This window comes from Hesperophylax consimilis, chromosome 24 (assembly GCF_061612785.1).
Source record: "Hesperophylax consimilis isolate HC1 chromosome 24, BYU_Hcon_1.0, whole genome shotgun sequence".
Classification (NCBI taxonomy): Eukaryota; Metazoa; Arthropoda; class Insecta; order Trichoptera; family Limnephilidae; genus Hesperophylax; species Hesperophylax consimilis.
The window spans coordinates 24353502-24380037 of NC_142859.1; the positions used below are offsets into that span (position 1 = coordinate 24353502).

The 26536-nt window shown below is 32.7% G+C and overlaps 1 protein-coding gene across 2 annotated transcripts in view; it reads right to left on the reverse strand.

The window, feature by feature from the left end:
• The window catches only part of LOC149412116 (lachesin-like), a 73270-nt gene extending 54094 nt beyond the window's left edge, over window positions 1–19176 (reverse strand). For both annotated transcript variants that reach the window (XM_089646356.1, XM_089646355.1), the window contains exons 1-2: window positions 18858–19176; window positions 4775–5016 (exon numbers count right to left, since the gene is read on the reverse strand). In XM_089646356.1, coding sequence (XP_089502482.1) covers window positions 4775–5016; window positions 18858–18966 — 351 coding nt within the window. In that variant the 5' untranslated portion in view covers window positions 18967–19176. The remainder of the gene's footprint in view (window positions 1–4774; window positions 5017–18857) is intronic.
• Window positions 19177–26536: the final 7360 nt, after the last annotated feature.

Here is a 26536-nt window from a genome sequence, read left to right on the forward strand (position 1 = left end):
TAAATTTCCGGGCCGGCGTTACTCAAACCCGCCTCCCGAATCGAAAAAAGCATTTTATAATATAAGTATTTTTCTTTTACTATGATTATAATCATAGAAGTTTAAATGGAATATTCTAAAGCAAAGGTAACGCAAAAATTGCGACTTTTTAAAAATAGCACATAAACATTGGTTGGCCGTTTAAAAAATGCAACGGAGGTGTAGTTATAACTTTGTCTGGGTTTCTAAAGTTATAACATTGAATTGAGAGTGCAAAAAATGGTGAACATGAAAAATCACACCTTTTATTTACCGCAAAAACATATTTTCCCAGCAAATTGGCTGGTGGCAAAACCTGCCTAAGTCTATGCAACAAAAATAATATTGGTTCGAGCAGGGCTGCTACAAAAACACGGGGAAAATTTTGCCGCAACGCTTAGCGTCTGTTGTCGTCCTGTGTCTACTTTGCATAAAATATTCGCCACCTTCGAGAGAGGGGAAGGAAGGTGGAATGGAAATTGTCAGACTTTCAGTAACATCCCCTACCGAGTTCTGTTCCGCTGTTCCAAGGGGTGCCCTTTCCCCTGGACTCCGGACTAAGCAACGGTAATAAATGCAAATTTTTAAGCGGTTTTTTGAAACAGATGTTGAAAATATGCATTTATGTAAATTTGTAATTATATTTAGGGGATTTCTTAAGATTGCATTTTCAATGCATTTTCAAACAATTCACGCTGGGAGAGCAGAGGAAAGAACACTTCACACCTCCGTTCTAGCATACAATATGCGCTTCATCTTTCATTCTGTTTATTTGTTTTCGTTCAATCTCGCTTATAAAGCCCACTCACAAAAGTATTTGCTTGATTGTGCTATTTTTTACCCTAATGCATTAACATTGAGGCTGGGAGAAAAACATTTTCCCTCAGGGACTATGTCGTCTTTAGGGATGCTCGTTGGAGGGTTTTTTTAAGGAATTGAAGGAGATGAAATTTTGGAAAGGAAATGGGTGTGATTGGTCAGTAGGAATCTAGGGTCAATTGTGTCTAAGAGTGACGTACGTATGAACCCGTCGCGCTAAAATGAGACGAGAGTTTAAAACGACTTGCCCAACCAGTATCTGCCGATCCAGCCCACCATGCAGCTGGTATAGACAAACCTTACCCCACAAACCCGGGCACCCCTGCTAGGTCTACTTTGTAGGTGATCTATGATAGAGTTGTCAGTTATGAAATAAATGGTTCAAATTAAAAATAATATAAAGTACACTTGCGGCAAATTCCAGGGCAGAAGTCATACCCCAATTGGGGATTCCATAGTATCATTGGCTCCAGACAGCTGGGAGAAGTTGAGATTAAAGTTGCGGTATTCTCGAAATATATTTTTTTGCCATCGTTTCTCTTATTTTATATTTTTGTGGCAACCCTGCATTTTGGCGGCCTGCTGTTATCACGCTGAGAAGATGTATCACCATTCTACTTCATAACGAACAAAAAATGCCAGGGCCGGCCTTTTGCAATTCAAATATGGCATAATTTGTCTGCGGAAAAAGCGAATGCCTAAATTTCCGCTACAAAAAGGTTCGGCCTAAGGAGGATTTTCCTGTTTTGCTGCTTCTGTTTTTACAAAATGTTGTGTCGGCTAATAACACGTTAAATTATTAAAAGTTATTTGAAGAATTATAATTCAAACACGACTACGCTTACTGATCAAACGACCGATGTAACGCCATCAAAAATATTTTATATGATTTATTCGTGCAAACTAGGTTATTAAAATAACAGATTGCGACTTTAAGGTCAATTTTTTTTATGTTAATGTGAATTAATGTGAACCAAAACCAAAAAAATAATTCCTCTGAAAACATAGGTATTTAACACGAACCCTTTTCGAAACGTTATTTGGAGTACATTTACAATTATTATTTTTCATTTAAATTATTTTACGACAATTTTTTTTTAAAGTTAACCTACATAGGAAGCCCTGAGGAATGCTGTGTGGAGGGTATTTTTTAAGGAAAAGAAGGAGAGGAAGTTCTGGGTATGAGGGTTGGGAAGGAATCTAGAAATTAGTGTGACTAGGAGTGACGGAAACAATAATATATCCCTCCCACTACGGCGCAAGGCAATGGGTCGAGAGACCAGTTGGAGAGGCTAAATGGTCTCTCCAAACCAGCAAACCAGCCCCAATATTGAAGATACATAATTTTCCCTAAATATTTGTATTATTTGCCCCAAATAATACAAATATTTGGGGCATGTCATCACCGATGACCTAAATGATAAAAAAGACATAAAAACGTCAAAGAAGAGTTCTGAGTGTGCGAACTAACATGCTTGATAGAAGATTCAACAATTGCAGTCCTCCGGTGAAGAAGCAACTTTTCCAAGCATATTCTATGAGCTTCTACACTAGCGAGCTATGGACGACATACACACAAGGCGTCATGAACACACTCCGAGTACAGTACAACCACGCATACAGAGCCCTATTTGGCCTCCCCTGGCGATGCAGTGCCTCACAGATGTTCACCGAAGGAAGGGTGCATGGGTTCGCTGCTTTAATGCGCCACAGAATAGCCGGGACGAGTCAGCGCTACCAGAGATCGGACAACACTCTTGTCCAGGCCGTTGCCCAGTGGCAGGGAGCGCCTCTACACCAGAGATGGAGAATTTCACTCAAGCCACCATAAAGTCCTAATGTGCTCATCAATGTATTCATTTTTTATTTATTATTTTTATTTTTATTTATTTCTTTATTCATTTTATTTTTATGTATTAACTTAAATGTAAACTTTTATGGCAGGCAGAGCATTGCACACACCGCTCTGTCCAGCTGAAATAAACATTATTATTACTATTTTTATTATTATTATTAATATATACATGTTTAGATATTCCTTATTATTTTACTCTGTTAAGTAATTTTTGCTCATTGAAACATTGAATGTTTGATATCAAATCAGGCTCATCAAAAAAGGTTTTTTCAATGATGATATGATGTTCCAAGATTTGTATTTTACTTGATAATTGTTTTACTAATAATCTGACTAACAGACATTTATACAGGGTATATTAGTATTTATCAGATGTTTAAAATTAGAAACACGTTTATCATTAAGGTTCAACTATAAAACAACAAATATTTATTTATTTAAAAATGTTAGACTCTAAAATAATTTATTTTAATATTTCAGCTTCAAAACCACATTTTAAATTGTGGATTTGTAAAAAAACAAAATTAAGATGGCAAGGATCTACCCAAAACAAATAAAATCTACGGGAAAAAAAAGTTTGGGGACCTTTCATCTAAAAAGTCAAAAAAAAAATTATTTGTTAAGTAATAATATTTATCACTGGACGTCGCTGTTAGTTCTGCAAATGTACTACGATGTCATAGGACTGTTCTTTAAGACAAAAACAATATATTTAAAAAAAAATGATCATTGAAGTCATCAAATGAGACAAGCGTGATCATTAAAGTGATAAAATGGAACAAGCATGATCATTGGAGTGATCGAACGCAATTGGCGTGAAAATTGGGGTAACTAAATGTAAAAGGCGCGCATGACCCCGAGGAAGAGTGACTCCGCACGACTCCGAGGAGGAGTCTTGTTTACCAGGGAAATTAGAGTGGGGCTCCGATCTTCAGTAATAGCGCAACAACTCATATAGTTTTCACTATACCTACCTAACGAACATACATTGATCTCGTGACCTTTTACAAAAACTGCAAAAAATATCAACTGTCCTAACTTACTCAAACTTCATAACACCTCCTGGAACAACAAGGTTTAACAACTTATTCCACATTAGCCAAATGCACAAAAATGCTGGTATCAGTTCTAATCAGAAAAATGTGAATCTTATCATTTAAACTGAAGGATTTTGACATATATTCCTTAATACATGCACTACTGTGAGTGGAAAATCGAAAGATGTTTACTGGATAATACGCCGAGGTATTTCGCTTTCTCCTGCTTTAGTCAATAAGGTAGCAGGGAAGCCATCAGCAGGGAAGATGGAAGAGGCAAGGAAGTAGGGCAATATGGCATAATATCTCAAAAATAAATCACGGTACTCTGTATTTGTAAAAGTTAATTTACACACACTGTAAACTTTTTCTCATTTTTCTACAAAACACAATTTTTTTGCTTTAAATCTACATTATGAATTATATGCATGGGTTTATTTATATGCTCTCAATGTTAACCTGTGATACATAGTGAGGGTGTATGTAATTTTTCATGTTAATTTTTTAAATAAACTCTTGGTAACCCTTTCGAATCATGCATACATTTGAAAATACATACGTTTAAGAATTTTTTCCACCCTATCTAGTCGAATATAAATTGACGGTTTCATTTTTCCAATTGCTGTTGAAAATGGCTTTGCGCGCCATTTTTTATTGGATTTTTGCTACTAGTTTAAGCGGTAGACATTTTTATATACTGTAATTTGATTTTCGTGTTCAATCTCTAGCGATTTTTTTCCTGTAATTCTTTAAATGTAAATTAAGAAGGTATTTTTAAATGTTTAATTTTTATGTAATTTTATTAAAATTGATAAAATGTTATATTTTTTACCATTTTCACGTCCTGTAAAACATTATTATAAATGAAATAAGCAATAACTTCTTAAATTGAATAAAAAAGCGAAAAATGTTTAAATAACTGTACCAATTTTTATCAAGCATCGAATTTGTTCTACCACTGTCAGTTTTAATTCAGAGTTAATTGATTATAACTGTTGTGTGTATTCTTATTTTTTAAAATAGCTAAAGAATAAAATTTTCTTACCATTCCATCATCCATATTTTTAATAATACACGGCAATAACGCATTGGACCCCGTCTGGGAGGTAACGGCCGTGTTATTGTCGGTGGCGAAGAACATGCCTGCGGGGGCGGACGTGGGCTCACTCCCGGGGGGTGCAAACGACGCCGTGAGGTGATTGGTGTCGTCTTGGTTGGGGGTGCGGATCGGTTTCTTGGTCAGAATGGAGCCCTGCAACGCTGAGGCAAGCTGCATGGACGGGAGGCCTGCAACGAAAAAATATTCTATTAGAATTGGCGTCGTAGTAACTTTTGAATAGATTTCACTGCCTGGCTCTTCACAACGCAGTAATTTCAAGCAATGTTATGATTTCAGCGTGGTGGCGTTTCGTCAGGGTTGTACTAACTGAGAGTATCTACGGATCTAAGCGTATTGTTCCTGTCACTCCACGGTTACTCCTCTATTACATCTTTAATATTGTTTATGCGCGATTGCTTTGTGTTTTATTTTTATATACTCATTGGTTTTAATTTATTTGTCTTATGGCATGATCGCAATGCATTTATTATTTTATTTGTTTGTTTTATTATTTCTTATTCATTTATTGTGTATATTGGCTTTTTACACCGTTTTTGCCCGTTCTTTACACTGTTTTTTTATGCACATTCTTCCTTTTACTTTTGAATTTTAGCCTTATTTATTAGGAACGCGTTGATAATGATAATACTGTTTCTTTTTGTGTTTTTGGCTCTTTAATACTACGTTAATCTTTTTTCCCTTTTTTTCTATTATGAACGGTCAATTTGTTGTTGATCACAACTTATTTTCTACGTTTGTTATTTGCCTTTTTATTTGTTACTAACAAGTTGGTTTATGATTAGGTTGTCAAACTGAACTCTACCGTACTGTGTTGTTCATTTCCCCACCATGGGGGCGGATAGACCCTGTTCCTGCATTCAGTAAGGTGACATTAATCCAGTGCGGCTGTCTCACAGACCACGGGTGCCTCCCCCGGCATCATGAGCGGGCCTGGGAAATGTTTTTGCGAGCCCGGTCCCCTTCCGTCCTGCCTCCGGTGACCTGAGGCTCACTTCATTCCCTAGGGTCTTTGGGAGTATCTCCCCCCCCCCTCCCCCATTTACATTTCTTCGAGGGTACTCTCAGAAAACTGGCTAAGGGACGCGGGTGCTTGGGATCGTTGTGGCCAGGCCGCTTGCCACGCTCATTATTGCCGGGACTGCCCCGTGATAGTGGGGTAAACTGCCCTCGATACGCGGCTTGTATATTTTTATGTTTCAATCATACTTCTACTTGTAAATGTTGCTCTCCTTATTTATCATTTAATTATAGTCCGGACGTGTGCGGCTAAGGAGGTTAAACAATCAGTTTCCTCACACAGCCGTTGGGAAAGGGTGGGTCCCCTCCAATGGATCTAAGTTGTTAAAAAATCTTAATTTTTTAAAACAGTGCAATTAAATGTATATTTTCAGAAAGAAATTAAAATATTGAATTGTGATAATTGGTTAATGTTGAATTACGTTTGTAGTTTTTTTAATAAGACTTTAAAAACTCTTCCCACATCACCTTTTAAACATCATTTAAATTTTTTATATACTTATAACTCCCCCTAAATACGAGCTCTTGGAGTTCACCTTATAGAGTAGTAGAATAATTAGCAAAAAAAATATTTATTTAGCATACTGTCATAATTTCGAAATCTTATATTATTTTGTAATAAATAAATTTTACCGATAATGGTGACATTTTGGGATTGGTACGTTGGGTAGGTAGAATTTTATATTAACGATTTCTATCCACCAATATTTGCGTGAATAATATTATATCATTTTTTCCAGGGTAATTATCATTTATTGTATTTTGTAATATGATTTGAAACACAGCGTTGATATGTAATAAGACATATTTAACAAGGCGAAAATTCCAATTAATTCAATGTCAAACTAGGAGATAGACAGCGAACTGTATACACTTTTGATTTCGATAGATTTTGATGGAATCTGGCTGAATATATTAATGATAGAAATTTCAATATTCAATAGAATTCAATGGTTATTTGTGGTAGATACCGAGTTTACCCTCTACCTCAGAGGTGATGGCAAACAAGTGGATTTAAATTATAGACATCGGATTTGAATAGTTAAATAGATACCTAAATGGAAGCGACCACAAAACGAACTCACTGTAAACCAGATAATACCTTATACTAACAAAACTTCGATTTACATTAAATTTCAACCAATATTTTGAATTAATCACTAAATCAAAATGAATATCTATTAATGTTTTACCTGGTTGGGGAATATTTTATATACGAATAAGGACTTTCATAAGCATGTGATTTTTATTTGTGCCCCGATTACGAATAATCCGTAATATTTAAACATCTCCTACTACCACCACATCGTTTCGTGATGGAGGAATTAGCCAGGCGAGGAATCGAAGTCTCGGCGCCTGGATGGGACAAGATGATTCCAACTCAGCCACTGACCCGACCAGTGATATATATATAACAATTTAATTAAAATTATTAAATAAATAAAACTTAAAATAGAATAATAAAAACTAACATTATTTTTATATAAGAGGTGTGTATTATAGCCATCTTGCAACTGAATTTCTTGCAGTTTAAAACATCTACTATTTCTGAGAATGTATTGCTATCTGCATACAATCTAGGTAAGAGCGCGTCTGAATGACATAATCCTGCTATCTCTGTCATAATTATAAAATTTATGATCGTAAGACTAAGTAAATCAGGCTGTCTTTAATACTGTATTACGTAAGGTTAAATATAAAAAAAAAATCGTTTGATTTATTGTGTAGGGAACGAATTTTCCTTCCTTTCCTTCCTTTAAAAAACCCTACAGGCAGCATCCCCTATTATTTTCCTCGGGCAACATGTGTTAAAATAATAAAAAATATATAAGTTTTTCGTTTGTTCAAAAACTATCAAATATACCTATTTGTAGTCCTCTTTAGTCAATGCGTACAGATTAAATAAAACGGACATAATATTATATTATTCGTCATTTACAAATGTTTTGTATTAAAAAAAAAAGCACGTCCTATCTAATTTCACATTCGAAATACGAGTAGCTTATCATTCGCGTTACCGAACAAACATGTAAATATTTTTCGTGTGATACAACGGGACCAACCCACAGGGAAATGCATTTCAAACTTTATGAAATGATTAACATTTCACGGCGCATTTATTCTATTTTCACGGAGTTATTGCAAGCTTTACGGGTAGTGTGACATGAATGGAAATTAAAATATTCACATGAAAACAATTCTACACCCATTGCTATTTTGGAAAAATTGAGATGACATTTTTTAAATGTAAATACTGCATAAGAATCTCGACTGATTGCAGCCAGTGGGGGATTATGGCAATTCCAATTATTGGCGTAGGGTAGGTAGTGTAGTTAACCATGTTTAGTAGGGTAGGGTAGGTAATTTAGGTACCTTTGATGTTATGAGACTGAAGGGAGTAGGAAGCAGAAAGAAATCGGGAGGAGAATGGTCACCATTGGTTACAAAGTAGAAAATACTCTCAGTATCGTTCTGGTGAAAAATAACTATTCAGAATTGAAATTAACTAATCCAACCGATACTATTCCTAATATACAAATCCATTACGGAAATCAGCTTTCCATCACAATTCATGATAGGGACTATCATGAATTAATAATGAACATTATTTATAAATCAGCTAATCATGAAGGCATCAATAATTATAGACCAATAACAATTAAAAATATTTTATCTGAAATCATAGAAACAATAATCACTCGTTAATCTCGAGTCAATCACATAGAATCAATTATCACAGAAACAATTTGGGGTCAAAAAAAATTGATACCGTTGACAATGTAACATTGACGAGTAAAAATAATCTTAATTTGAAATGAACTGAACATTTTACCTATATAGATATGAAAATTAAAAAACTAAGTTATTTCTTCTAAACCATCAACAATTTTCTATTGGTTAAAATATTTGATAAAGATCTACATGGCTATGTGCCAATCGCTCTTAGAATACAGTATTATCGAATGGTGCCGTGCAAATGACAATATCCTAAAATCACTCATTAAAACCCAAAAAGGCACTTTGAAAATTATTCTGAAAGTCCCTGCAAGAACTAGCACTGACGAAATCTTCAACCAACTTAATATCATGTCGCTTAAACAACTCTTTTCTAAAATAATACTCCTTTACATTCATAAATACAAAACACAAGAAAAAACAATCAATACATATTACAAACACTCCGGTCAAAAACGAATCTAACGAGCAACTACAAATACAAGTTTGGGCAAAAAAGCTGCCTATGATACTTAACTCTACAACAAAATCCCACTCTCATTCAAAACTCACAACAATATTTTAACATTTAAATCTTAAATAAAAAGCTAGATACAAAAAATGAGAGATAAGAAATAGATAATTTACACAAAATACAGGCTACAACTAAAACCACTCAACTGAACAAAAAAACACATTTTGTATAATAATTTTAGAAAAACATGTTTATAATTAGTTTATATTATCCATTCTACTAAATTTTAATATTGTGCAAATGAAATCCTCAGCACGGGAGATCCAAATGAGGATATTATTATGTCCATTTGTTACAACAACAAAAAAGATAAGAGAACACTTATTACTGTTATTATCAGAAATGTTTCTAAAAATCGCTTTAGCTGTATTTGGTGACAAAATCAGAATACCCACCTACTGCCCTACCTTCATCATCCCCTTTTCTTTCCATTTTTACTTCAGCATCGTAACAAACCTAATTGGGCTTGCCATTGTCCCATTAGCTCTAGATGGGACTCTTGTACCCTACATGGATATAAAGGAGCATCAGTGTTGGAAAGAAAATTGTTTGGTGGTTCGTCCTCTCTGCATAGCCGATGACAGTGGCGGCTCGTGATTTTTGGATGTGTTAGAGTGCTAATATTAAAAATGAGATTTTTGATGTTTTTGTTGCCAAAAATGTAATTTTTTAAATGAGTTTTTTACATTAAGATTTTTAAGGAATCGGTGCCAAAATAAAATTTCCGGAAAACCGAATTCAACAAACAAACATCAATACTGTCGAATTTTTCAAACTTGCGTGATGATTACGAAAATGAAAGATGGTGAAAAATGTAGGTAAATGAAAAATGTAGGAAGATGAAAAATGTAAGAAGACAAAAAATGAAGGAAAGCAAAAAATATGAGGAAATGAAAATGTAGAATTTTGAAATGTTAGATGATGAAAAATGTTGGATATGAAAAATGTAGGTGGATGAAAAATACAGAACGATGAAAAATGTTGGATGATAAAAAATGTAGGATGATGAAAAATTTTGGATGGTTAAAAATGCAATATTTCTCTGAAACGGGTGTTGGCTAGTTAGATAGGTGGGTTTAAAATCAAAATGAAGTGACTATAAAATCATTTTAAATCATCATATTTTAAACGCGGACTATCGACCCATTTAAGATTTTGACATCTGACAAGAACAACAACATTGTCTTCATGCCTAAAAGCCGTTCACTCTTTGATCTTAGGCTGAAACGGGCAGAGATTCTTAGTAGCTTAGAAAGATGAAAGGTTTATAAATTAGTTGAAAAGACAAATAAATCGTATACAAAAAAAACGAAGAAGTTCACAAAATATAATATCTCTGAGGTGTTAAATATTTTTATTTGCAATTAATATTAAGGACATTTGTAAAAATAGTCGTAATTTACATTTAAAGTAGACAGCAAACAATTTTCATATCAAGTAATCACAAACCAGAGCTAACAGCTTAATCGCCGTTCTGCTTTACAAGTTTTAATGAAAAATTATGCAATGTTTTAATTACGCATCACCGTTTTATTAAATTAATTAAGGCAAGTAGATATTTCTGCCTAAAAATTATGGAAATTAAAAAATGTTTTTCAAATACCTTCATTATGGTAATTTTATTGCGTAGTATAACGAAATTAATTACGCGGGGATATATATAAGGATCACTATGGAATTCTGACTCCAACACTTGTGGTTTTTTAATCATTTTATTTAAATTTAAACCGCAGAAGAGTTCAACCTGCTCCCAACCATCTGGAGCAAGTGATAATATGGCATCCCCTATTGGGGTATGTTGTAAGGTAAAAGTAGCGGGGAGGGGAAGGATATGGGAAAGAGGAAGATTGGAAAGTACCTGGCTAAAGCAATTTCACGCAAAGTTTCAATTCTGAATGTTGCTCTTACAGCGGGTTGATACTGAGAGTAATTTCCCCTCTGGAGAGTGCCACAAGTTTATTAAATATTTTTTTAATGAGTAATTTGTCAATTAACATATATTAATAAAATAAAATTTACTTGCATGCGCCGGGAATCGAACCTGCGACCTACAGCTTGCTAGTCAAGAGCCTTACCTTTCCACCACAGAGACCGTTTGACTGGATGCAGTTGTAATAAAATTTATTTTTCGGAATAACTTTATTGAGTAAAACCTCAAATTGTAATATTTAATCATTGAAGACAATATTAGCGATTTCTAAACGAAAATCTGAAACAGAAAAATCAGAAAAGGATACGGTCACATCTAGGACCCGAACCCAGGACCCTTGTCTTTTTCTTTTTCTTTTTTTTCTTCCTTTTTTCTTTCTACTTTTTTTTGTGAAAAAATTGAGAAAATGTTGGTAGTTCTTATTCGAAGTATGATAAAGTTAAAAGTGGCCGAGGGGGATAGGGTCCCATTAGCTCAGTGGTAGAGCGGTGTCCCGGAAATACAAGGGTCCTGGGTTCAGGTCCTAGATGTGACCGTATCCTTTTCTGATTTTTCTGTTTCAGATTTTTGTTTAGAAATCGCTAATATTGTCTTCAATGATTAAGTAATAAAATTCTTTAACCGTATGTATGATATATCACCGTGAAGAGGTATTTGAAAGGATTGCCTAGTTGGTTAAAGATGAAAAATTGATTGATGAATTGATTGAGATTGAGAAATTGATTGGTTGGATGTAGAAACATCGTGTGAATGTAATTTGTAGTACAAATAGATGATGTAAGGGTAAAAGTTTCGTTTGTTTTAGTTTACGCGTTCACAGAGGGCATTAATTTTTTTTTTTTATAACATTTACCTTTTACAAGCTATGCCATAAAATATTAATACGAATTATTTGTTTGCGCTATAAAATACGTAATATGAATATAAATAAATAGTTTTGTCCGTATAAAAACCTCAATTCTTCAAGAAAGGTATACAAATACAATATTGGATTAAATCATTAATACAATCAGCCTCACAAACGCCTTAATTGGGGATGTCATACTTTTACTGGCTCACACTAGAAAATTCTTGAGTCGGATTATGCCAAGTGTGTTAGATAAAATATTTGAAGGTGATCAAAATTTCTTTTTCTACAAGAAATTCTAGCTAATACTAGTCCCCGGCGTTGCCCGGGCTTTGAACAAAGTTTTTAAAAATCATGATAAGACCTGACCTTCGTGACCTTTCTCTTGTGTTGAAGGTCAAGTCAAGTGCAAAATGTTTTCATCCAGTAATAAATTTTTAGATTTGTAGAAAAATCATAAATGTGTCCGCCTAATTAATAAATAACTTTTTTTTATGTGTTAGACCTCTCAAAAGTCTCAACTGTTCCCGACCATCTGGAGCAGCGAGAATATGGCGTTCCCAAATTAGGGTATGTTGTGAGGCTGAAGGAAGTGGGTAAGGGAAGGAGATAGGGAAAAGAAAGGTGAGGAATTACCTGGCTATTCAGATTTAGTCACCAAACACGACCAAAGCCATTTCAAGCAACGTTTCAAATCTGAATGGCGGCATCAAGTACCAAAGTACTTAGTAAAGTAAATGTCAAAATAACCCAACCCAATAAATGTACTTTTTTGCATAAAATATTTTTTTTAAATATTGTATATTATAATTAGAATAAAATAAATTTATACTCATATATTTTTACATAACCCTGATGAAGGTTCGGGGTGAACCGAAGCCGGTTGGTATTATATATTAAAAATATATACAATAAAGTGTATTAAAAACAACATATATTTCCACACAGTGTTTGCCATACGTGAAAAGTTTTATATCTTGATTTTCTTAAATTTCATCATTTTACGCCCGTGGGGCATTTACGTGTCATATAATTTTTACGTGATGAATAAATTAGAACATGAGATAGAAATAACAAAAATTAAAATAAATCAGAAACATTAAATAAAAATAGAAAATTTTATATTAATAGCAATAATTATGATAACTTTATCATGATAACACACAAATATGTAAGCCAAAAGATTTTTTTTTTAATAATGGGAAAGATGGCAATAAAAGGACAAAATTCGTGGGGTCACAGAAACTGCCCCTCGTGGCAACCAAAATTTTGTTTTTCGTCGTGTAAATATATATATTTTTTTATAATATTTTTAATCAAAAATGAAGTACTTATTTTGAAGCGACAATACTATTATATATTATAATAAAACAAATAAAAAACTTTATTCCACTTAATTTTATTTTGACCGTAACCGGTTTCAGCTCGTCAAAGCCATCTTCAGACTGGTACACAAAATTCTTAGTCTACGGTTTATATACACAACATATGGGGGAGGGGTAGTTTATAGGGTTTTTAATCAATTGTATTTGTTACTAAGTCGTTTAAGATTGAGGAATTTCTAAATATTTGGTAATTTCAGTAATTAAAGTTCAAAAGGTAAAAAGGTAATTAGGTAAAAAGGTAAAAAGGTAAAAAGGTAAAAAGGTAAAAAGGTAAAAAGGTAAAAAGGTAAAAAGGTAAAAAGGTAAAAAGGTAAAAAGGTAAAAAGGTAAAAAGGTAAAAAGGTAAAAAGGAAAAAAGGTAAAAAGGTAAAAAGGTAAAAAGGTAAAAAGGTAAAAAGGTAAAAAGGTAAAAAGGTAAAAAGGTAAAAAGGTAAAAAGGTAAAAAGGTAAAAAGGTAAAAAGGTAAAAAGGTAAAAAGGTAAAAAGGTAAAAAGGTAAAAAGGTAAAAAGGTAAAAAGGTAAAGTTCAAAAGGTAATTAGCTTACTGGAATTACCAAATATTTAGAAATTCCTCAATCTTAAACGACTTAGTAACAAATAAAATTGATTAAAAACCCTATAAACTACCCCTCTCCCCCCTCCCCCATATGTTGTGTATATAAACCGTAGACTAAGAATTTTGTGTACCAGTCTGAAGATGGCTTTGACGAGCTGAAACCGGTTACGGTCAAAATAAAATTAAGTGGAATAAAGTTTTTTATTTGTTTTATTATAATATATTATAATGGAATTCCACCACGAATTATCGGTCTCAAAAATAGAAAAACGACAATACTATCTTTAAGTGTTGAATTATACCTAAAGTAGGTCTATTTCATAAATAAGCGTCGCACGCATAAAGTAGTCCTTAGTCCAGGGATGGTCGTTATGGTCACATTTCGTTTTGGGATTAATTAGATGAAAACCCGTTCCCAAAAAAACGGTCGTACATTTTGCATTTTAATTTCAGAATTAGCCTCAGTTTGGGGTCGAAACCTTTGCTAAGGGTGCAGGAATATTAAATATAAGGGTGGTAATTATGAGAAAGGTTATTTTGCTAGGTCTCTTGGGGGCAATCTCATTCAAGAAAGCCCTAATATTCTGAAAGTGGCCGCGTATAATAATGTGATACATTTTTAATTTTCAGCTTAGTTTATGTATTTCGAATGTTAAATATAGAGGAAATTTAGTTAATTTAGAGGAAAAGGTAATTTCTCTTTTGTTTATTTTTAATAACTAGATGAAATAATTATTTTAAGTTCTGCAATTTATTCATTATTTATTTTCCATACTTTTTACTATAGAAACATTTTTTTATTAAATAACTAATCAATTTACAGAGTATAATCAATAATGTTAACTAAAATAATTCATACAATTAGTTTTCACTGATTTTGATTTTTTAATGTTCCTCTTCTATAGAAGCTGGCGCTTGTGTCTAGAAGAGTGGTGAGTATCAAGATGAAGAATATTTAGTGTATTTAATTATGAATATTTAAATTTATAATTAATTTAAAAGATAGTTTCATCATTTTGGTATTTTTTCATTGAACTTCTCTTTAATTGCTTTTAGTAGGTGTTTACCATTTTTTATTGTTCTGATATTTTTGGGTAGGCTGTTGAAGTATTTTTTCCCTAGATTTATGTAATGATGTTGATCAAAAGTGGTGTTAAATTTTTGTGTTGGAAATATATGTTTTTGACAAGTACGACTTTCAGTTAAAAAGTTGTGATTTTGTTTTTCTTTTATTATTTGAGTTATTATGTTTTTTTGGACAAGATCATTAAATTTTAATACTTTAAATTCAAAAATAAGGGGTGTTGGATAATCTCTTGGTTTTTTCAATATTATTTTTATAATTAGACGTTGTACAATTTCAACAGGGAGTAGATTTGTTTTGTATGCAGCTTCCCAGCTGATTACATCGTATTGGATATTTGATTGTACTAAATCGTGGTAGACTGATGATAGAATTTCCAATGAGAAAAAAATTTGAATTTTCAAAAATATGTAAATTAATTTTCTCATTTTGCTGACGGTTTGGTTGATTTGTTCTTTCCAGTTTAGGGTCTTTGCCTATTATTATTCCTAAGGACGGGTTGTTTCGGAGAATTTGAACAATTCATCAAATTTCAACGTTCATTTTCAAGTTCTGTGAAAGATTTTTTCAAGTTCTGTTTTTTATTTCAGTTTTGTCAAGCAACTATCCTACAATGATATAATAACAGAACTTGAATAAGTCTTTCACAGAACCCGAAAATGAACGTTGAAATATGATGAATTGTTCAAATTCTCCGAAAGTATTTAATTTTTTTTGAAATTTTCAATCTGGAACGTTTTATTGCTCAGTTTTTTTTATTTTGTTTTTTTTTTTTAATTGTTATGTATAATTATGTCAAAATTATAAAAATATACCGTAGTTAGCGCTCATACTTTACATAATAATTCGATAATGAAATTAATATGATTATAATTAAATAACGCACTGAAATAAATATTTTAGTGACCAACGAATTCTTGATAATAAATCATACGATACATCTTGATCTTAAACAGGACACATTGATTTTTGATTCCATTTTCTTTGAAATGTTTCTTTATCGTTCATTTAATATTTATTTCTATTATGGAATATATAATTTTTATTTTATTTTGGATTATTATTTGTTTCTACGAAATATTTTTTCTTAGTTCTGACATAAGTCATGTACAAATACCATATCACGGACATGATCAGGGCAGTACGGTATTCATAAAATAATAAAAATTAAATATAATAATATAACAAAAGGGTAACATACAAATCCCAAAACAGAATACCAAGCATATTAAAAATGTCTAACACTAACTAGGAATAACAATTTCGACATTCTTCCTTTAAATCTAAAAATATTCATTAACTAACTATACATCACGCATTTTCTCCGCAGGAGTAGGCAGAGGTAGGCCTTGCGTCATTCACATTCATACCCCTTCTCATACATTCTCTTCTATTATTCTGACTCTTTAAATGGCCGACCCAAGTATCTGATTCAAATGGTTGGGCCATGTCTTCCCCGGGCGTCCCCGACTTCTGCCACCGTTCACATTTGCATCGAATATTTTCCATACACTCCTTTCTTCTCTCTCTCATTCGCTCTACATCCCCAAATCATCTAAGCGTCCCTTTCTTGAACTGACTCATTACGCTTACATCAGCCCTACACTCATCATACATGATTTTACCACACATACGCCTAAGTGAACTCATTAATATAGCATTCAGTCTACTTTCATCCTTTTTATGCCAGTTCCATGCCTCACTTCCGTACATCAGGGTAAGTTAACAGCAGTCAATTGTGGACATTTTTTTGCTAGCACAACTGCGTTCAGTCCTCCATTAATGGAGTAACCTGCATTTACCCTTCTTTCAATATCTCAATATTCATTAAATTCAGGTGTAACTAAAAATTTATCTAAACTACCATAAGAATCTATATCTTTAGTATTGTCTTTTTATGTCGAGGAAAGGTTATTTATTTTTAACATGTTAAACATGTGTAACATGTTAAAAGCTTCACGGTAGAATAGATAAAATTTAATGGTAGAAAATAATATATACTCTCAATGAAAATATGAAAACAGAATATTGCAATAAATACTGAACGGTCTGGTTTCAGTAACCAGTTGCTACCGTTATCTTTTATTTTTCGGTGATGTATGTATTCTAGTTTCATTGATAGTTGTTAATATGATTTTCAATGATTTAGTTTTACGTTGAGCTTTAAAAACTTCAAAATTACTTTAAAAAACTAAAACTTTTTAAGGTATGTTTTATGCAATCGCCGTGTTGTAAATGTTTTGTAGGTTTTATTTGGGTTTTTTTATTATTTTTTTGTAACGCATTTGTGGTTATTGTAGTTGATTATGATTTTATGCTGAATTTTATGTCTGTACCCACTTTTTGTGAACCATTACACTTTTAACTTTATTTTTGACTGCTAAACTACTTAGCAGTGAGAATGTTTGTCTTTGAGATAATATTATACTATGTGAATTAATAAAATTGTGACCTCCATAAAAATTAAAATCAGAGGTTTCCAAACTTTTTTGCCCCGTAGAGCACTTGTCAATTTTTTTTTTCGTAGACCCACTGCCGGCCGAATATTGAATTTTTTTAAAACTATTAACGTCCCATGTGATAATCATTTATTCTTTCAGTAAAAATATTCCCTTTCCTTGCCTGCCCAACAACCAGAGGGCGGTATAGTTACTCTGTCTTTACACTGTGCAGACAGGGGCACCTTTGTGAGGTATTACACGAAATGAAAATGAAGCAGGATAAGCAACGGAAATTTCTTTCTATAGCTGGTCCTATAGAACTGCCCCTTAAGTTCTTTGTCAGTGCTTATTCCGGTCAGTTCTTCTTGTCAGTTAACATTGCATTTCCATAGTCAAAATGTCCTCAAACTTAGTTTTGAAGTCTTTGTGAAGTGCATTTAAATGTTGAACGTCATTATTAACTTGGACGTTTTTCAAAAATAAGTTGGGGAACTATAAAAATTCGCGGTTTCCAATGTGCAATGTTTTGCTTGAATATATTAATTCTGACGAGAAAATGAACGTAGACTCTATTTATATACCTCAATTAACAACATTACGAAATATAAAAATACAAATATCAAATACTTAATGATCTAATTTTTTTATTTAAAATAATCAACACCGGTTTGAGTCCCCTGAATTAACTTCGTTGATAAACTACCATGTTCCCTGTAGACAAACTAGACTCAAGTCACCTTATTATTGCAACAATACTGGAACTAACGCAGAACAAAATTCAATAATACATCGCTTGCACAGATTAGGCAATGAATATTCCAACATCGATCACGCTGATTGTCTATTATCATATAAAAGATGCATAAAACAAAAATTGTCGAATAATACCATACCATCATAATGTTTATGTCTCTTATAATTATTTATGTCTCTTTTTTTCATACTTTTAACCTTACTACTATTTACTGATTATACCGTTATACTTACATTTATATTGTTGCATTCCTTATGTTGCTGTACTATTCTCTGTAATTTAGTATGTGAATGGCACATGTTGTGCCGTATATGTGAAAATAAATAAATAAATAAATAAGTAATTTCTCAGTCTATTATATTTGTGCTAGGTACATTGTGTCATTTACGAAACTCCTAAATGTTGACTTTAGGTAAATGGGGGTCCGCTCGTATGTACCCCTATTTGAATCTCGTGGACCCCCATGTTTTTTTTCTCATTGACATAGACCCCCAGGATGCCGATATCAACTCCTGGGGGTCCATATAGACCACTTTGGGAACCTCTGCTCTACATTATTCAAATGCAAAGCCACCTGATCGTGTTTGCGTCCAAATTGGATATTCACTAATAACGTTATTCCTTGTCCCGACAACTGGAACTAATCGTCTCTCTGACAATGATTTATCTAATAACAACCAACGGACAATCTAATATACATAATGATAACATGATGTCTGATAGGTGTGTAGTTTAGTTAGTTACCTTGGCCGGCACCACTGACGGCGAACAGGAGAAGCACCGCCGGCCAGAGTCCGACGCCGTTTCCGGGCGTCGCGGCATTGCCCTCCCGCTTCCGGCGCTCCGGTGCCATCTCGCAGCGGAACTGGAAACTCACTCACTTGCCGTTGGAACCATTGTTACTGTCTAGTTATCACTGTTTGTCACTTATCTCGCTGGCCATTGCCGTAAATTATTACAAAAAATAGTTACACTAATTGCTTACTTAATATAATGAAAAACGTTGCAATGTAGGTATTATTTGTTATTTAAACTATTTTGTAACTTTATATCACTTGTTTTACTTTTCACAAATATCTTCTCAATCCATTTTTTTGCTGCAATAAAAAATAAATATATTATTTCAAAGATAATGATGTAAAAATCGACATTGCTTAATAAAGTTATCAAGAAAAATAAGCTCTTGAGAATTCTGTTCATGGTAAGGTAAAAACGTTAATGGTGCTTGCCATAAATTTTTTTAGCAACTTTGCAAGTCAGATTTTTTTGTAAAATATTACAAGTTTGCGAATTTCTGCGATTATTACAAGATTGTTCCATAGTTTTTATACAATGTCACAACAAGGGTAAGAATAACATTTTTTAAGCTTTAACGACCTTTAACGACTTTCTCGATGTTGTTGTTAAATTTTTAAATCGTTTCATTTAAAATCGAAAGTTTGCTGTTTTTATTCTTGCTACACGGGTTATGAAAGATAACATCATTTTTTTAAAATACAATAAAAAAAACTTAAATAAAATTATGAAAATAAATTTCTTAACCCTTCAATGGCAATGTGGCCTGGCCAGGTTATATTGACTTACAAAAACAATTTTGTTTTTTATCTTATTCAATTTTTTAGCAAATTAAATCAATATACTATACAACTCGATGAGCTGTAAAAAACTTAAAGAATTGTACCACATGCCCTGGACAAGCCATCCCAAATGTCATCAAGATCTGGTGAGTCTGCGATTCAGATACCACAACACACTCATAGGTCAAATTTACAACTTCTTCAATTGACAAATATTGCTATATTGGCGTAAAAGTATACTGCGATAGCTTTTTTATGATATTTGGCCAGAAGTCTGATGGAAAAAGAACTTGCCATAATTGTTAATATACGTTTATCCCATTATATTCACAAATACAACACACCTGCATCTAAGCACATTTTTATATGGCCTGGTCAGACCACATTGTCTATCCGAATGGGTAAAAAAAGAACATTGCCCATCGGAGAGTTAAGTTCAATAATTATTGATTTCTTTCATATTCCACACATACATTGTTCACAGTGAATATCTGCATTTTTTGCCTGGTTACATTAATATTTGGGCTTTTAATTGAAAAAAGGCTGCTTTTAAAAGTAAACTAGATTTTTTGTCGCAAAAATTTTTTTGTGCTGTGATGATTTTGATCTACTTCAGCGTATTGTGACACAAACAGAACTCGCTTTTTAATATCATTTATACAGAAAATTGGTAAAATTCAGATGCTCATTAAAAATAAAGTACAAAAAATAATTCATGAACTTTTTGCCTTAGATGTGAAAATACCATTTTTGGGAATTCAATTATTTTTTAGCAGGAATACGCGAGACATTTGGATTCAAGGATTTTACAAAGAATTTTCAAAGCATTCAATAATTAATTTTTCTTTTTTAAGAATTGTCGTACTCCAAATTTGTAGATAGTATAAAAAGATCCCGAAATCCTTTGTGCGATTAAGATTTAAAACAGCATAAACGGATTGCAAAAATATACACTCTTTAAAAATGTATACAAGGAATGAAGAACAAATATCTTCGTATTTCGTTATATTCATGTTGTGTTTTTTGCGTACTTATACTCAAATAAACCGCAGCAGTAATTCTTGAAGGAGACAAAACAGGGCCACGGAAACTCAGACAAGAATATCTCCTGCGTCCATCTCAAGAATCCTCAGTTGCGGTCACTAGTTAAGTCATTCTTTCCTTCAGTACCTTTCATAGTAAATTTCTACCCCCTTGCTGGGTAAAGTTGTAATGGGATAAATCAAGTACCCCGTTAATTTATTATTTGGTGTGGACGCCCTACAACTGGCGACACTGTTAGAAGAACTGTTCGGGGTTGGCTGATGGAACAAGAAGAGCTTCGTTTTCAGCATTCGAGTGGCGAAGCTAGCAATCCGACGTACGGGGAAGAAAAGACTCTTCGCGGATGGCGTTCAACAAGAAACTGAGAGGTTTTAGTTTTTATCTACATGCATTCCCATATTATTTAGTTTCTCTTTCTATTTTAAATATTGGTTAACTATGATTTATAAATTTTGTTCTATCATTTTTATATGGAACTGGGGCCCTAATTATTAATCGTAATTATATTTTAAATTTATTTTACTACCCACAATTTTTCATAACTTATCAAACCACCATGTTAATTATTTTAACATAAAATAAGACCAACCTACTTACGCTTCTTCGAGGTTAGTCACACCCTAGGATTATTTATATTTAATTAAATCATCAAGTCTCTTGCTATTATACTTTGCCATATTGGTATACAATAAATTATACTCCTATAATATGAATATTTTATCTAAGGTAATCATCCTTGTTATTCATACACTCAGTTGCTTAAAATTCATCTTTTTACATTAACGCTTGACGTGTCATGTTCATAATAGCATTAAATTGCGTTTACGCTACATTCGTTTTCTTTTACGCTAAAAAATCTGAAGTATATACTCGTTTATCTGATTTCAGCTCTTATTTCGAGTTTTTTTTATTAAATAAATGAATATTTTGTTAAAAATAAGAGTGAGGTGATTTGTTTTCGACAAATGAAGACCCTGAAGAAAATTATTTCCCTCAGTACCTCATGTGTGGAGTTAACGTAGATATATTTTCTTCTAAGTTTTAATGTAGTAATTTCTCCTAGATAGAATTTAACCTTTTATCACATTTATTAAATTTTTATCCAGCTTATAACTCCGTTTTATATATTTGCTTAGAAAAGTTAAAAGACTTGTAATACTTAATATTTTAAATTATAGAAACATGTTAAAAAATATTATTATATCCAAAAACAGGCTCTGCCTTTGTGGAATTTTTGTTTTTTACACTTATTTTTTTATATTTCCTGGTATTTTTTGTTTTTTTTTTTATTTTTATTGCCCTGTATTTCATAACTGTTCCAATGTTACAATTAAAAAAAATTCTATCACGGTTAATGTTAGTTCAAGCGACGCGCAACATCAGGAATGCGAATTGTCTGCAAGGTCGGTACTGAGATTACCTACTACACCGTATGATAATAAAAACGCAATACTTTTCCTTTAATTTTATTCAGCTAAACATGCCATGTAAATCGTTCTCAAAATATAGTGCGCACTGATTGCCATACGAGTGCATAGCCACATCAAATAATCACCAGTCAACTCCTGTAATAAGGACAGTGGTTGAACGCAGTGAGCGAATGAATATCCCCTAATCTAGCTTGACGCAGTGGTAACATGCAAATCATTTGGCGTGACTGGTTACTTCATCATAAACATAGCTGCGGTTTCTAGTCCGACACTGGTTGATAATTGAGCTAAAAACATATCGAGGTTTGTGGCCTGGTCAAAACTATAATATTCTATTATATATATTTTAATTATTGCTGTCAGCATCAGTGGAGAAGTAGTAGACTTAAAATTAGTTTGAAATAAAATTTAAAAATTAAAATTAAAAATAGTGGACAGGATAGACATCTCTGGTCAGTTTTGTATAGATTTTGCTCTGCAGGTTAGTTATAATGAAATACAGTCATTTGTGCATTAGGAAACTGGATTCATCTGAATTATATTGTTTGACAAAAGAGGGCACCACTATTCTTCTTTGGTCGATTTAAGACTAAAAGATTAAAATATTTTTGTCACAAGAAAGTGACAGTACTTTGAGAATTACAATGTGCTAATTCAGTTTTATTCTAAATTCTACTCTCTTGAGAGCTTGTCAGATTGTTTCATGGTGCGAATGCAAGTTTTATTGTGCTAATTGCGTTCCGCTGCTGAATTTGGAGATTAACCTTGAGAATAAGGAATTGCTGCCAAACTCAATCAATGCGAGTGATATATTCGGTGAGTTCTCTGTTTTTTTTTTTTGTATTTGGTGGCTGGAGGATTTGTTACGTCTGCTACAGAGTGAATTTTGTAACCAACCCATTTTTACACAGGGAATTAATTATTCCCTGATGGTCTGTGTGGCTTACAAGCAAGATCATCACCAATCAGTTTTCTTGCAAGTTTGTTAATATTACACTTCTAGTGTGATATTAACTTGCAAATTTATATTTATCTATTGTCATTATAGTGCTTATGATAACCCATCAATAAATGACACTGTTATGCTGTCCGAAACGATAACGATAATTGAGCTAAAAAAATATCGAGGTTTGTGGCCTGGTCAATACTCTCCTATTATATTATACATTTTGTAATTATTGTTGTCGGCATCGGTTTTCTTACAAGTTGTTTAATATATATTATATCTATTGTAATTATAGTGCTTATGATAAACCATCAATAAACAATACTAATGCTGTCCGAAACGTTGGCTAAAGAAGGAGATAAAGCAACACGGCATAATATCCCAAAAATAAATCACTTTAAAACATTTGGTGGTAAAAATATCAGATCATAACAGAACATGAAAAGTTTAAAAAAAAGTAATATTATAAACCAATAAAGATAGAATATTTATTTAGACTTTTAGAAAACGTCAATAGGTATCTCATATAAATAAAAATCTGATATGTTAATCGGAGACTCTATCTAGGATACAAACAAATTCTTTAGAACTTTGTTTCATTCAAAAAGATAGCAGCCCAAAATATGGGAAAAAATGATTGAAGACTGTTAACTTTTATTTGAAATGTAAAATAATAAAAATTATAAGATAATTAATTCCAATGGCCGAGTGGTTAGAAGCGTTGTCCCAGTTTGTTCTGTTTCATGTTACATTTAGATTAATTAGTATTATCTTTTTCTTCAATAAATATATTTTTTAAATTAAACATTGTAAATTGGATTATATAAATGATTTAAACAGTGCCGTTTTTGGAAAATAGCATCCGAAAGACATTTTATTTTATTTATTTTATTTATTGTTTATTTGCAAAAACAGTATGAACCAGAACATTGCAATATCGATAATTAACATTTACAAAAAAGTGAATAACAAATAGGTACATTTACAAGTGGGACAAAGAAAAAAGTTTCAAATTTAGATTTACAATTTTAAGTATTGAATAATAATATTTCACGTTTAAATACGTTGTAGGACATGTGGAAAATATCCACATTTCCTGCGAGGCAGTTAATTAACCTAGTGATTCTTCCCAAGGGCATCACCATTGGTAAGTTAGTTCTGCACCTAGGAAGAATCAAAAGCCTGTGTTGGCGGCCTCGCGCGAAATTATCCGGGACATAAAATCCTATTTTAGCCAGAATGTCTGGTATTGATACTAAACCGTTTAGTAGCTTATACGCCATCAGGAGTAATGCAACATCCCTTCTGGAACTAAGGCTGCATATACCCAGCATTCCCGAGATAAATGCTGTTGGAAACAGCCATGGGTAATAACCAAACTCTCTCATGTAGAGGTATCGTAAAAACTTTTTTTGTATCTTCTCGACCATTAGTACATAGACAGTGTCCTCTGGCCCCCATACCTGAGATCCATTCTCGAGAATGCTACGCACTAAGCTAAAGTAAAGCAGCCTTATTACTGCAAGGTTGGTCAAATCTTTCGAATTGTGTATGACAAAACCCAACATCTTAGTGGCTGATTTACAGATCTTTTCAATATGAGCGTGAAATGTTAAGCGAATGTCGTACACAATTCCCAAGTCCTTGCAAGTCACCATGTGCTTCAGTGACGTATCTTTCATTTTGTAATTAAAATATATGGTCTTGTGTGCCCTTGTAAAGCACATCACTGAACATTTTTGGAAGTTGAACCCAAGTTTGTTATCAATACTCCAGTCAATAATTGCATCGATATCTTCCTGGAGCTTTCTACAGTCTTCTATCGATCTTATTCTCAGAAAGAGTTTGATGTCATCGGCAAAAAGTAGAAAACGGACGAATTTAATCTTTCCCTGAATATTGTTTATAAAAATTAAAAACAATAGGGGTCCTAAATTGGATCCCTGCGGCACACCAGAATTTGTAGGATATGCATTAGAGTTGAACTCACCATAGGACACGAATTGTTCTCTTTCACTCAAATAGTTACAAAAGAGTTTCAATAAGTTTTCCGAAAAACCAATTTCTTCGAGCCTATTTAGAAGCACTAAGTGATCAACTCTATCGAAAGCCTTTGCAAAGTCATGGTAAGATGCGTCAACTTGCTCGTTGTTATCGAGTGCTCTCGACAAGTAATCTGTAAATACCATTAAATTTGTAGTGGTTGATCGGCCATGTCTAAATCCATGTTGTTGTTCGATCAAGAATGGTTCAACTTTGGTATAAACATATTTATGGATAATTATTTCCAATAGTTTAGCAGGTGCGGAGAGAATCGCTATAGGACGGTAGTTGGTTGTTTGATACTTGTCGCCATCTTTGTGTAAAGGGGTGACTTTCGACAGCTTCCATAATTTAGGAAAAATTCCGTTTTTAACCGTAAGATTAAATATATATAGAAGTGGCTTACATAATGGTTCAGAACATCCCTTAATAATAAAGGGTGGAATGAAATCAGGACCATACGATGTTTTTGGTTTCAATTTCTTGATGACTTGAATTTCTACATGACCTAACCTAACCGAGGCTATGGCTAACCTAGGTAACCATATGGTGTGGTCCTATTAATAATAATAAATAGGATCCACTATGGCAGTAAATCTTTTGTATTATCTACATATGTATCTTCTATATATCTATATCTGTATAAATAAAAATGTAAATGTTTGTTTGTACAAATTCTTAAATCTCCGAAAGTTTTTTTGACACCGATTGCTTTGAAATTATGACAAAAAGTTTCATTCGTATACGCGTGTGTTCACATTATTATAGATGTCACCTGTGACAGGTAAAATCATGTTTTTTTGTCACCTCAGAAATGTAATTTTTTTTAAAAACAAGCGCACTCTATTGGACAAACAAGCTTTTTTTTAAATACAACGATATCTGTCGGAAATTAAAGAAATACGTTATTTATTTATTTATTTTCTAAGAAACAAACAGCTTTTATATAATAAACGAGATAAATATACAAGTTAACAGAAGTCAAGTCACAGAAGTTTCTTATGTCAAAGTGCATTAGAAATGAAGTTTTAGTATCTTAAAATTAATTTGGTGTAAAGAAGGGGAGAGGAAGAGGAAAATAGGAAGAGGATAGGAGATGCTGCCGATACATTCCATACTCTCATATTAATAATCGATCGTACGCATTACTTCATATCGATATTTCTTTAAGTTATTACAAAAAATGTCAATGCTGTAAAATTTTGTATTATATTGTGCACATATACGAGGGATTGGGGATTTTTTTCGAATGTTTGTTCTACAAAAGGGTAGATAAAATAAATCAGATTGTCGGGTTGATCTAGACAGAATATGAAGATTTATTAAATTGGTAAGTTCTGGTGAGTCCAGACAATTATTGTATGGTTATTACAATTAGTTATA